We start from the raw sequence: 12,937 nt of genomic DNA, 5'->3' as shown, positions 1-12,937 counted from the left end.
TGCTAAATGGCCAACGTTAGCTTGCAAGATCAAGCTTCTTGGTGACAGCAACAGAGACAATCCCCTCCTAGATGAAGATCCCTGCGGTCTAATATTTGTTTTGTGTGTGCTGCAAACTGTGAGAACTTTATGAGATGTCTTAGTAGAAAATGTTTGCATGCGCTCGTTAGCGTTTACCTAGCATCCCCTATGGCGATTCCTTAGTACATGTTAGCATTCTGGTAAATAACATTTTTTGTGGCCTTTTTTTTTTTACATTTGAAAAAAAAACAGCACCCCCTTGTGTGCACTACCGGTAATAATGTATATCCTGGGATGGCACAGGCACAGTAAGAAGGTAGGAAATTGGATAGAGCCCAACTCTACACACACACACACACACACACACACAGAGAGTTTACAGTTACTCCTCCCTATACAGCCAAGCCAACAGACATAATAAACCATAAACCCCGTCTTCCGCACACACTGTCTACGTCCAGAGGACACACTCATTAACCCACACACACACACACTCACCCGCGTGGTGCCTTCATAGTGTTGAGCGGAACCCAATCTTTAAATCTATAACTGTGAGAACGGCAGCGCTGGGAAGAGGCTCAGCCTTTGTTAATTTTCCTTTTCCCCTCGTCACACACACACTGCGACCACGAATGGTAGTAATAACACCATCACAATTTAACACCCTCAGTCTCCCTAGCTTAGCCGCTAGGCTGGTATGCGGTCATAAACACTGCTGCCCTCTCGGTTGGGCTCAATTCTGCCCCCCTGCTCTGCTAGTATGCTGTGGCCCCACGCCAACCTCACAATCTTTCTATCAAAACGAGGCCACGACTGGAAAGCCTGGTTATCGCCACTTAGCTGGGCTCCCAAACACACTGGTTCCACATGGCCCTTTGACATACACATCCCAGAAGCAAACACACACACAAACTCTGGGGTAAAATTAAACCCAAAGTTCAGACCAGGTCCTAAAATTAACTTTTTGGTCCAGCAGCCACCGTGGCAGGTCTAATTGAAACTAAAGTCTACTGAAGTGAGAGACTGTCCTTGTTTTTGTTGGCTATTTACCTTGTTTTGTTCACAAGCTAGGTTGTTTTTCAATGTTTGAGTTGAGTTTCAACTGTTAGGGAAGAGAAGGCAAATGGCGCCGGAAGAAAATGGCAGCAGTTTAACGGGCGCCTAACCAATTGTGCTATTATGTGTTTTTTTTTCTAGTGTTATTTGCAACTTATTTTGAACATAATGTTTCTGCCACTGTATCTTACAGCAAAAAAAGAGCTTCTGAATATCAGGACAGCGATCACTCACCTCGGATTAGACAGATTCTTTCAACAAGCAGGACGCACAGGATGAACTTCAGACACCCGACAAGGCCAACATCCCCATCATTGGCTTACTGCATTCGCGTAACAGGCAGTCTCCTTGTGGAGTGCAACGAGAGAAAGGCAGGTCGTTATTGCGTTGGACTAGTTAACTGGTTGCAAGATCGGTTCCCCCGAGCTGACAAGGTCGAAATCTGTCGCTCATCCCCTGAACGAGGCAGTTAACCCACCGTTCCTAGGCCGTCATTTAAAATAAGAATGTGTTATTAACTGACTTGCCTAGTTAAATCAAATAAAAACGGCAAAACAGCGCCCCAAAAAAACGATTTCCGATTGTTATGAAAACTTGAAAAATCGGCCATTCCGATTAAATCGGTCGACCTCTAGTCCAAACACACGAAGACAGTCGTGAAGAGGGAACGACAAAGCCTATTCCTGCTCAGGAAACTAAAAAGATTTGGCATGAGTCCTCAGATCCTCAAAAGGTTCTACAGCTGCAACATCGAGAGCATCATCTCAGCCTATTGCAGAGAGTCTGAGCACTGATGGTGGGATTGTGCGTTCCTGGTGTAACTCGGGCAGTTGTTGTTGCCATCCTGTACCTGTCTCTCGGGTGTGATGTTCGGATGTACCAATCCTGTGCAGGTGTTGTTACAAGTGGTCTGCCACTGCGAGGACGATCAGCTGTCCGTCCCCTCTCCCTGCCTTAGGCGTCTCACAGTACGGACATTGCAATTTATTGCTCTGGCCACAGTCCCCCTTGCAGCATGCCTAAGGCACGTTCACGCAGATGAGCAGGGACCCTGGGCATCTTTCTTTTGGTGTTTTTCAGAGTCAGTAGAAAGGCCCCTTTAGTGTCCTAAGTTTCCATAACTATGACCTTAATTGCCTAATCTTTTAGTGTCTTAACGACCGTTCCACAGGTGCATGTTCATTAATTATTTATGGTTCATTGAACAAGCATGGGAAACAGTGTTTAAACCCTTTAAAATTAAGATCTGTGAAGTTATTTGGATTTTTTCTAATTTTCTTTGAAAGACAGGGTCCTGAAAAAGGGACGTTTATTTTTTTGCTGAGTTCATATATTTAGCCCAGATGGATAACAATTAGCTCCACTATCGCCTTGTTTGGACTGGGCTTGGCTCACCCTAAGACTAGTTCTGCTGTGGCTCTAGCTGGATCCGGCAGTGGAACTCTCTCCCTCCGAACAATGTTGAAACACACACACACACACACACACACACACGAGCCTGCGCAAGCTTGCTGAGACAAAGGCTGTTTTTGTACGGACTGGCAGAGCCACGCGTCATTATGCAACACCCACCATGTAAACGTTGTTGAGTGGGTGCCAATACCATGGCAGGCAAGCAGCACTCAGATATGATCACTAATTTATTTATGAAGGGACTGTTATAACTTATGACTGAGGTAGACTAGAAGGTGTGTGTGGAGGAGCAGTTTGTTTTTACGACTGGTGCCCCGGGTAGCATACTGTGATTTTTTTGGATTGACCATTAGGCGATTTGTGGTCATTAAAGCTTAGCCGATCTGGGTTTTTTTTTTTACACTGACTAACAGGCTAGCTACAAGAGGACTTGAATACAAAAGACCATTTCAGTCCCTGACCAACTGTCCTCGGCCCCTGACTATCATCTCAAAATGGTGGACTTCTTACCACTACATTCCTCAAAATCTAGCCTATTACAGTTAGGCATGATTTATGATTGATGTTAAGTTGATTAAAAAGCTACGTTTTCACCACGTGTGGTGACACACAGAGGACATACAGGACACGGCTTTTGATTCAATTGATGTAAGATCTGGCGGTTCAGGTCTTGGCCTACATTGGCAAGAAAAAGTATGTGAACCCTTTGGAATTAACTGGATTTCTGAATAAATTGACAATAGACAAACTGTGCTTAAACTAATAACACAAATTATTGTATTTTTCTTGTCTATATTGAATACATAATTTAAACATTCACAGTGTCGGTTGGAAAAAGTATGTGAACCCCTAGGCTAATGACTTCTCCAAAAGCTAATTGGAGTCAGGAGTCAGCTAACCTGGAGTCCAATCAATGAGAAGAGATTTGGCAATGTTGGTTAGAGCTGCCTTGCACTATAAAAAAAACTCACAAAATATTAGTTTGCTATTCACGAGAAGCGGCGCCTGATGTGTGCCATGCCTCGAACAAAACAGATCTCAGAAGACTTAAGATTAAGAATAGTTGACTTGCATAAAGCTGGAAAGGGTTAGAAAAGTATCTCTAAAAACCTCGATGTTCATCAGTCCACAGTAAGACAAATTGTCTATAAATGGAGAAAATTCAGCACTGTTGCTACTCTCCCTATGAGTGGCCGTCCTGCAAAGATGAAGATGCAAGAGCAGAATGCTCAATGAGGTTAAGAAGAATCCTGGAGTGTCAGCTAAAGACTTACAGAAATCTGAGGAACATGCTAACATCTCTGTTGACGAGTCTACATACGTAAAACACTAAACAAGAATGGTGTTCATGGGAGGACACCACGGAAGTCACTGCTGTCCAAAAAAAACATTGCTGCACGTCTGAAGTTTGCAAAAGTGCACCTGGATGCTCCACAGCGCTACTGGCAAAATATTCTGTGGACAGATGTATGGAATTGTTTGGAAGGAACACACAACACTAGGTGTGGAGAAAAAAAAAGGCACAGCACACCAACATCAAAACCTCATCCCAACTGTAAAGTATGGTGGAGGGAGCATCATGGTTTGGGGCTGCTTTGCTGCCTCAGGGCCTGGACAGCTTGCTATCATTGACGGAAAAATGAATTCCCAAGTTTATCAAGACATTTTTCAGGAGAATGTTGGGATATCTGTCCGCCAACAGAAGTTGGGTGATGCAACAGCACAACGACCCAAAACACAGAAGTAAATCAACAACAGTGTTCTGACCTCAACCCGATTGCAATGCTGTGGCATGACTTCAAGAGAGCAGTTCACACCAGACATCCCAAGAATATTGCTGAACTGAAACAGTTTTGTAAAGACGAATGGTCCAAAATTCCTCCTGACCGTTGTACAGGTCTGATCCGCAACTACAGAAAACGTTTGGTTGAAGTTATTGCTGCCAAAGGAGGGACAACCAGTTATTAAAACCAAGGGTTCAGATACTTTTCCCACCCTGCACTGTGAATGTTTACACGGTGTGTTCAATAAAGACATGAAAACTTATAATTGTTTGTTATTCATTTAAGCCGACTGTGTTTGTCTGATGTTGTGACCTAGATGATAATCGGATCAAATTTTATGACCAATTTATGCAGAAATCCAGGTATTTCTAAAGGGTTCACATACTCTTTCTTGCTACTGTAAAATGTCAATGTAGCAGCTAAGTAGCCTAGTGGCTGTTCAAGTAGGGTGGGACGGGATAAGGAGGGTGTTGGGGAACGGGGCAGGGAAGAGCGTATTTTAAAGGTCTCTCTTGGGGATCTCGTCCAGAGTGATTCATAGAATCCCTCCCAGAACCCCTTCCTCCCCTCGTTGTGTCGCAGGCGGCTGTCGACCATCGACCCCCTGCTAATGGACAGTATCAGGATTCGCTTAGCTAGATGGTCCCGGGTACACCCCGTCGTCCCGGTAACCCTACCCCGCCGCGGTAAACAACCGACGTCGTCCACAAAGGCGCGTTTCAGGTGTCACTCAGGGCTGTATGTTGTCCTGCTATTGAATGGAGCAAAGAAATGAGAAGAAAATACTCAAACAGACTATTGGCAGTCCTAATTCATCCCTTTTAAATTCTGACACCGACTACCCTCTAAAAAGACTTTTTCTTCTTTCATCACTGGGATCTCTCCGTCTCTAAGCACATCCTTACAGGAGGTCGAAGAAGCCCAGGAAGTGGAGATACTGGTCCAGAGCCTGTGCCTCTCAGCACTGACAGCGACGGTCATTCACTGAAGGAGCAAACAGACAGAGAGACATCTACTCTCAAATGGGCACTGACAGCTAGGGAGACTACGGCCTACAGCCAGTTACTCTGTGGGCCTGGAACACACAAATGCCTACAAATAAATGCACACTCACTCCAGGGATCAACGGACCTCACAACGTGGACCTTTATTCACATTTCCCTTGTTTGTACTGAATCAGGCCACTTTGAGAGGGGAAAAATCCAAAGTACACTTAATTTGCCTCACACAGTGCCAGAACAAAGCCAATTGAACTGACAGTCAGAGACAGAGGACTATTGACTGTATAAATTACAGAATCTACCGCTGACACACCACTGCCCTCAAAAGGAAAGCACCTAAATGTCATCAGATCTCATCACAGAAAAGTACCTAAAATATCCTACAAAAAAGGACCTGAAAATTCCCTAGCTCCTACTTCTTCTCCTTTACTCAATACTCCATCCACCTCAGACTGGTTCCAATCCAAAATCTATTAGAGCATCTAAAAACACCTCCCATCTAGCCTATCCTCCCTTCAAACTGGAAGGCTCTCTCAGCCAGGACAATACACAACAAACCCACAGCTCATAGTCGACTGGAGACAGGCTTGAGGAGGAGAGGGAAATGGGATTGTGCTTACAGACTAGCCTATATCAGCTCAATATAGGCTGTATATTCTCGCTAACTATGCCAAGGCCAGTTCAGCCAAAAGCATTTTAATGGGAGGAACAAAGGCTTTGCCCTCTCATCGTTCTATGAGGTAACGGGTCCATCCTTACAGTAGTAGTTCGCATTTCAACATGTCGGTCGTGCCTCTCTCAGAGGAGACTTATACAAGGCTCACAGAGGATGATAAAGCCTTAAAAATAGACCGAGAGAGAGAACACGACGCACTCTGCAATGTGAGAAGCGGAGAACTGATAGCCAACTCGTTTTGAGAGAGTGTGATTTAAGGTGAGACAACGACAAGGCAAAAAAGGCTTTTGGTTGTTGGCTCTTTGTTTCAAAGGCTAACCTTTGAGAAGCTATGTAGCCTAAGCGCTTTGTGAGGTGAGATAAGGTGAGGGCTCTCTCTTTGGCAAGGCTCTTAACATTTGTAAAGAATAAATAATAGACAGATATTTTTTAGTCTTCAAGGCTTGCAGTGTCTTTCAGGTTTCATTCCATATTGAATAATTTATTTAGACTAAACTAATTTGCTGACATTTCCACGAAAACCAGCAGCCACATTTCGACGATAGGCCCTCTGATGTAGGTTGTAGTTAAGCAGAGACGTTTTTTGAAAGATTCCTCAAGTGCTGCAGCCTTCAGCCACCTGCAAGTGGGTTGCAATTTAACAAGTGGAGGTATCAAATGACACAACCAACACCCTCTTCCCACAAGCCCCAGAAGAGCTCGAAGTTCTTCCACAGGGCTTTTCTTACAGTAATTTACTCTTCTAGACCTTCTTCTACTCCCCTTCTCCAGCTTGTCCTGGGTGTCCTCAGGAGGTTACAGCAGTGGAGATTCCTGCTGGACAGTGAAAGTGAAACCAGTTCTGGTTTGAAGATAAATTCTTTGCCCTCTGTGTGGATCCCATCGTACATTGATTTCAATAAGCCCTCCAACGTGGCTTGAGCGAAGTCTTTGACCACGTTTCATACGGAAATTGGACATCTGGCAATTATAAGGTATGGGGTTACTGAACCGATTTGTTTCAACAAAATAGTCCAAACGAATGCTCAAACAATTTAAATGTATTTGGTTAAGCACCATAAAACCACAGTATGCGATTCAGAAGTGTTGTATAGGAAGTAAGACATGCCTTGTGTTTGCACACACACACACACACACACACTCTCTGGAGTGCCTCTCAGCCATTGCCCAGCAGCCACCAACCAGCTGCCAATCCACAGGACTGTTCACAAATCATCTTAAGGGGAAATAGATGGGCCAAAACACTTGAACAACACCTAGCCTAGCTAATGCCAAAACATACAGTAGCCAAAGCCTAGTTAATGCCAAACTGGCTTTCAATAAAAAAACTAGCCTGCTTTATTGATTACAATTTAGTCTAGTCAGACAACACTGAAAGATGTGACCAATCTCAAAGCCTTGACCTGAACAAAAGTTTGACTACACAAATACACATGCAAAAGAGGGTGCATTTCTTATGCCACAGACTCAACCGTGAAGTCCCAGTCAGACATGTATTGGCTGCAGAGAAACAAGATATTTAATAACACCAGCACTGAGGGAAGGCTGTTTCTCTAGTTAAAGTAGTGTTTCTCAAACACGCCCTTGGTCGCATTGACAGTTTCCCACATTTGATCTATTCCACCGCTTGCACACCTAGTTAAGGGCTTGATGATGATGGCTTGTTGACAAGCTGAATCAGGTGTGTTCGTACTGGAATATATTAAATATGTGGATCGCCTGAGGTTCCCAGGACGAGGACTAGTATGAGAAACCGTTGACTAGAGTATGCCCAGGGATAAGGGATCTGATTACCTTGGCTGGGACTGGGTGACCTGAGGGTGAGGCCTCAGTAGTTTTCCCCTCGTTGCCGCCATGCGTTGGTCACATGGCGCTGCCCGCTGGTTCCTGGATTGCACCAGAGTAACCGCCCACACGGTAGGATGTTAGGTGCCAAGTGAATAGTCCGGGGATTATTGGGCAAGTTCATTTCCTTATTTTTGGAGGGAAGTGGTGGTTTACTGGCAAGCTGTACCATTTAAACTGTTGGTTATCTCCACATTGCAGGTATCTAATTAATACGGCCATGAAGGCGCTATCTTTAGTGTGCATTCTTGGTTGCCCCCCCACCCCAAGCAATAAATGTAATGGCTCAATTTGACACAAGTGTTGAAAAATCATTGCTTTCATACCTCAATCTGTCTGAATACACCACAACCCAAAATGCCCTTTGAAAGGCTCTAACAAAATGACCCTCATTTTCTCCCTTGCAGAACCTGTGGCTTTCTCAAATCACATGACAAGCCGGCATGGGGCCGTAATACCATATCCACTCTGAGCCGTGCCGGCAAACTAAGGAACCCCAGACCAGAGCACATTGCCTTACACTGGACCTAAAATTAGAGGTGCCTGGAAGTCCCTCCCACCAGATAGCCAGCCAAGTAGATAGTCAGAAAGTGAAAGAAGAACCCTCATTGCATCTTTCCAGTAATTTTCCATTGCATTGGGCAGGGCCTAATACTAAGCAACAGGAATGGTCCAAAGCAGGGTAAGTCAGTGGCTTATCTAGACACAGCACCATTTTCCACCCCCCCCCCCCCCCGGTACGGCAACTGGAGCAGTTGCCGTACCAGGCTGTGATACAGCCCAACAGGATGCTCTCGATTGTGTATCTGTAAAAGTTTGTCAGGGTTTTGGGTGACAAGCCACATTTCTTCAGCCTCCTGAGGTTGAGGAGACGCTGTTGCGCCTTCTTCTCCACACTTTGTGTGGGTGGACCATTTCAGTTTGTCTGTGATGTGTACGCCCAGGAACTTAAAACTTTCCACTGCTGTTCCGTCGATGTGGATAGGGGGGGTGCGCCCTCTGCTGTGCGCCCTCCATGATCATCTCCTTTTTTAAACTTTGGGTGAGAGGTTGTTTTCCTGACACCACACTCCGAGGGCCCTCACCTCCTCTCGGTAGGCTGTCTCGTCGTTGTTGTTGATCAAGCCCACTACTGTTGTGTCGTCTGCAAACTTGATTGAGTTAGAGGCGTGCATGGTCACACAGTCGTGGGTGAACAGGGAGTACAGGAGAGGGCAGAGAACACACCCTTGACATTCAGACAAAATACATTTAGCTGGGGGTTTTCCTGAAGATCTCTTACAGAGTGTTTGATCAATACTAGTTTTTCTAGAGGACGAATAATTCTCCGTCGCAACAGCATTATGCGGGATTGAAGGGAAACCGGCTGTCACTACTGCATGATTAGGAAACACAAGATCACAACATGTTTTCATTTGTATTCATATCCTATTGTAAATGGTCTTTATGGTGGTTTGATTACACTCATTGGAAGAGATTCATCAAACAATTAGACTTTCGGTGGGCCCAACCGACAAAACATGGTAGGTTGATACATTATGAAGGAACATCTGCAAGCAAAAAGTCACTACAGTTGTTCACTAATTATCATAGACAGTAGTGTAACACGTTCACACTAAATCGGGCTTTCACCCTCTTATGAGAAATCAAGGAGCCAAAATCCCTTTTTGTAGAACTGCTTTTTTTTTTAAAACTAACTCCAGTTGTATAGTTTTGGTTCAGAACACATGCTTTTGTAAGACACAACCCCCCCCCCCCCTCTCTCTTTTCTATTAAAATAGCTGACCGTTTGCAGTGTTTCGCAACACCACCAACACCACCAGCCAATTTACAGAGGGCTTGTGGCGAGCCCCCAGCACCCGAAACAAAGTCCACTATCTGATTCTGAAGTGGAAATTTCCACTGGCAGCTACAGCCAGCCATGATTTGCACATTTTAAACTTAACATGCCAAAGGGCAACACCAAACCAGAGGCCTCGGGCAGAAGGCAGAGCTCCATAAGCGGCAGCAGGCAGGCAGGCATGGGGCTGTTCAAAAAGCTGCCCGTCACGACTCACCACTACTATACACACACAAATCAGTCAGCCATTGTTTAATTGATCTTGAAGCCCAAATTCCTGACATGGTGGTAGTAGCATTATCAGGGCTTTAGAAGTAATTGGAATCATCACAGCTTAGGCTAAAAGTATATAGCATTGTTCCTAATCATTGTGACAACAGTGGTGAGCTAATCTGCAAACCGACCCAGTCAAGTCAGCCCTAATGCAGAAGACTCACAAAGCTTACCACGGGATACATCCTATACTTCTGTCATTTAGTCTCTTTCTAAAGGGGAAACCTTCGGAAAAACTCCACTTTGTTCTCTATTGGCCAGCGGGACAATATGGGTGATTGGTTTTGTTCACCGAGGGGGAGCGACACTGCTATAGCGTTAAATAGGTGTCATAGCGATTCGGGGAGAAAACATAACAGCGCTGTTCCCTCAGGCGCTGAAATATGTATTGCGAAAAAAATAATGCTTGTTTTTCTGCACAGTTGATGCCAAGTTCTGCAATAAACTAGGTCAGACTAACTTTAGTTCCAGAGATGGAGATGTGGCGATGGGTAGAGAATGCATTTCAATAAGAGCTAACAAGGTCAACCTCAGGGATGTTTCTGCCATTGAAATCCTTAGCGTTTTTTCGGGACGCTGTATTAATAATAATAAATCACGGTGTAAACTTAAATGACTAAAACCAGATAAAGTATGTAGAAACAATGACGATCTATATATATATATTTTATAATATAATCTTTAAGAACTAAAAAAAAAAATCACCAAAATAAAAACTATACAGACAGGGATATTTGAAAATGACAAAAACAATTAATTTAGCAGTATTAGTTTTGTTATTATGTTTGAGCAAAATAGCACACCATTAGTTAGCCAAGGCCAAATGCATAGAATTGCAGGAAATTTGCTTTAAAAAACGGCAACATTCTGTCAATTCAAAATGTGCAGAATTCCTGAAAATTTGCTTTAAAACTGCAAAAAGTTCAGCTCCACGGAGAAAGTATTAGAATTACAGGAAATGGGCGTGAAAAAAAATGTCTACACCGTCAAGATGCGGGGCCTCGCAAATTCAGCTGTGCCGACTGTGCCCATTGCCACGCCCGCTTTCCAAGATGAGTGACAAGGAAAGTATCATCAACCCATTGGGTATCTCACTGCTTCCTCATATACCATGGCTTGAAATATGCAGACAGACAGATTAAAAGTAGGCCCAAATGGACATACTTCTGACTGCCAACTTTCTAACTATAACGACATGGCATGCTTTTGTGCTGTAGAATTTGGATTAAGCCTTTTCGCTAACTCATTTCGTTAGTTATGTTCCAACTTTCCCTCCATCTTGTGCCAATATCAGTTATTTTAAGTCTTGTTCCAATAGTTCATATTTTTCAAAGAGATTGTCAGTTGGATAGGCTCTCTGCAAGGTTTTATATATCTTACCTATCATATGAATATCATTTTCTGACTCAGATTATAAGGGCACAAGGCGAGACCCAAATGCAGACACAGGAGGCAGATGGTTGAGCTCCGATAATGTATTGCACCAAACGGGGTAGGCAAAAGGCAGGTCGGGGAAAGGCGAGAGTTCATAAACCAGGTCAGAGTCCAAACAGTACCAGGGGGTCGGCAGGCTCGAGGTCAGAACAGGCAGAGTGGTCAGGACAGGCAAGGGTCAAAACCAGGAGGGCTAGGAAAAAACAGACTGAGAAAAATAGGAGCTAGGAGAAACGCTGGTTGACTTGGCAAAACAAGACGAACTGGCAGAGAGACAGGAAACACAGGGATAAATACACTGGGGACTAATGGGGAAAACAGGAGACACCTGGAGGTGGATGGAGACAATCACAAAGACAGGTGAAACAGATCAGGGCGTGACACAGAAAGGATTCCCTCAAGATTGCGCTGATGTCCAAAAGATTTCAAATCTACATTAATTGATATTAAACACTCAAGTTGCATGTATTTGAAAATATCAACATTGGTCAGTCCAAAATTACTTTTAATTCTGTCATTTAAATAACTTTATTTCCCATTACCAAGTCCTTTATGGTTTCTATGCCTTTAGTTTTCCATGTGGACCAATTTATCTGTGAATTCTGAAAAGCTATCTAAGGATTGTGTTTTTAATTGCACGGTATCCAAAGCCAGCATTCACAATAACATAGGCCTATGTCTAAGATTATGCTACTCTTCTATAGCCCATCTTTAATAGACGGCACTGAACCAATGGAACACAGACGTTTTGTCATTGTCTCATTTGGTATCAGATGTCAGGATACTGAGGGCAGATGCCTCAATTCCCAGAATTAAACCAGGGAATATTCCAAGTAGGTCACATAAACAGACCAATGACTTCTTAGAGATAGCAAAGGTCAGTCGGTTTTGGGAAAACATTGCTAGAGTGACTTCTAGAAGAAACCTTACAACAACAGAACAGAGGCTGTTGAAACCATAGACCACTATACTGTGTTCTTCAGGAGCCTTCTTGAGCGTCTCAAATTAGGAGTGCTGATCTAGGATCAGGACCCTTTAGGGCTGGGAAGTGCCAGGGACCTAAAGATACAATATTATCATGATACTTTGGTGCTAATGCGATATGTATTGCGATTCAATACTGTGTTCTTATTGCGATTCGATGTTCCAAACTTTTTGCTCACCATGTGTCTGCTGCAGAGGGACAAGAGAGAGCCATGAGAAAACAAGCTTTGATTAGTCATGGAAATAAGTGCTGAAAACAAATTGTCTCCCTTTAAAAAAAAGGTTGAGATAAAGTTAGAGGGAAAAAAATACTGCTTTCTGGTGCAGGTACCGCCAACTACCGCAAGCATGTTGCACTATTAGCAAAATGATACATCAAAAATAATATCCCAATATGAAACATCAAAAATAATATCCCAATATGAAACTATCACTAGGGCCAAGGATCAGGTCCTATTCATTAGAATGGAAGGCAAAACTGATCCTAGATCAGCACTCCTACTCTGAGATGCTTTATGAATACGGGACCAGAACTGCATGGCAGACAGTCTAAGTTCCCTGCGTGTGAGCCGGGCAGCAGGATCAATCTTCTAACCCCTGACCCAGGGCA

At 43.8% G+C, this 12,937-nt stretch overlaps 1 protein-coding gene across 5 annotated transcripts in view; it reads right to left on the bottom strand.

Moving 5' to 3' along the window:
* LOC110534333 (RING finger protein 24) overlaps nucleotides 1–12,937 on the bottom strand; it is a 64,102-nt gene that overhangs the window by 30,210 nt on the left and 20,955 nt on the right. The window contains exon 1 of one of the 5 annotated variants that reach the window (XM_036933411.1): nucleotides 520–864. The exons of the other annotated variants lie outside the window; for them this stretch is intronic. Coding sequence (XP_036789306.1) covers nucleotides 520–536 — 17 coding nt within the window. The 5' untranslated portion in view covers nucleotides 537–864. Of the gene's footprint in view, nucleotides 1–519; nucleotides 865–12,937 lie in introns of those variants that run through there. 5 annotated transcript variants of the gene reach the window in all.

This window comes from Oncorhynchus mykiss, chromosome 10 (assembly GCF_013265735.2).
Source record: "Oncorhynchus mykiss isolate Arlee chromosome 10, USDA_OmykA_1.1, whole genome shotgun sequence".
Classification (NCBI taxonomy): Eukaryota; Metazoa; Chordata; class Actinopteri; order Salmoniformes; family Salmonidae; genus Oncorhynchus; species Oncorhynchus mykiss.
Note: the sequence above shows the minus strand (reverse complement) of the source record. Positions and strands in the feature narration are given on the sequence as shown.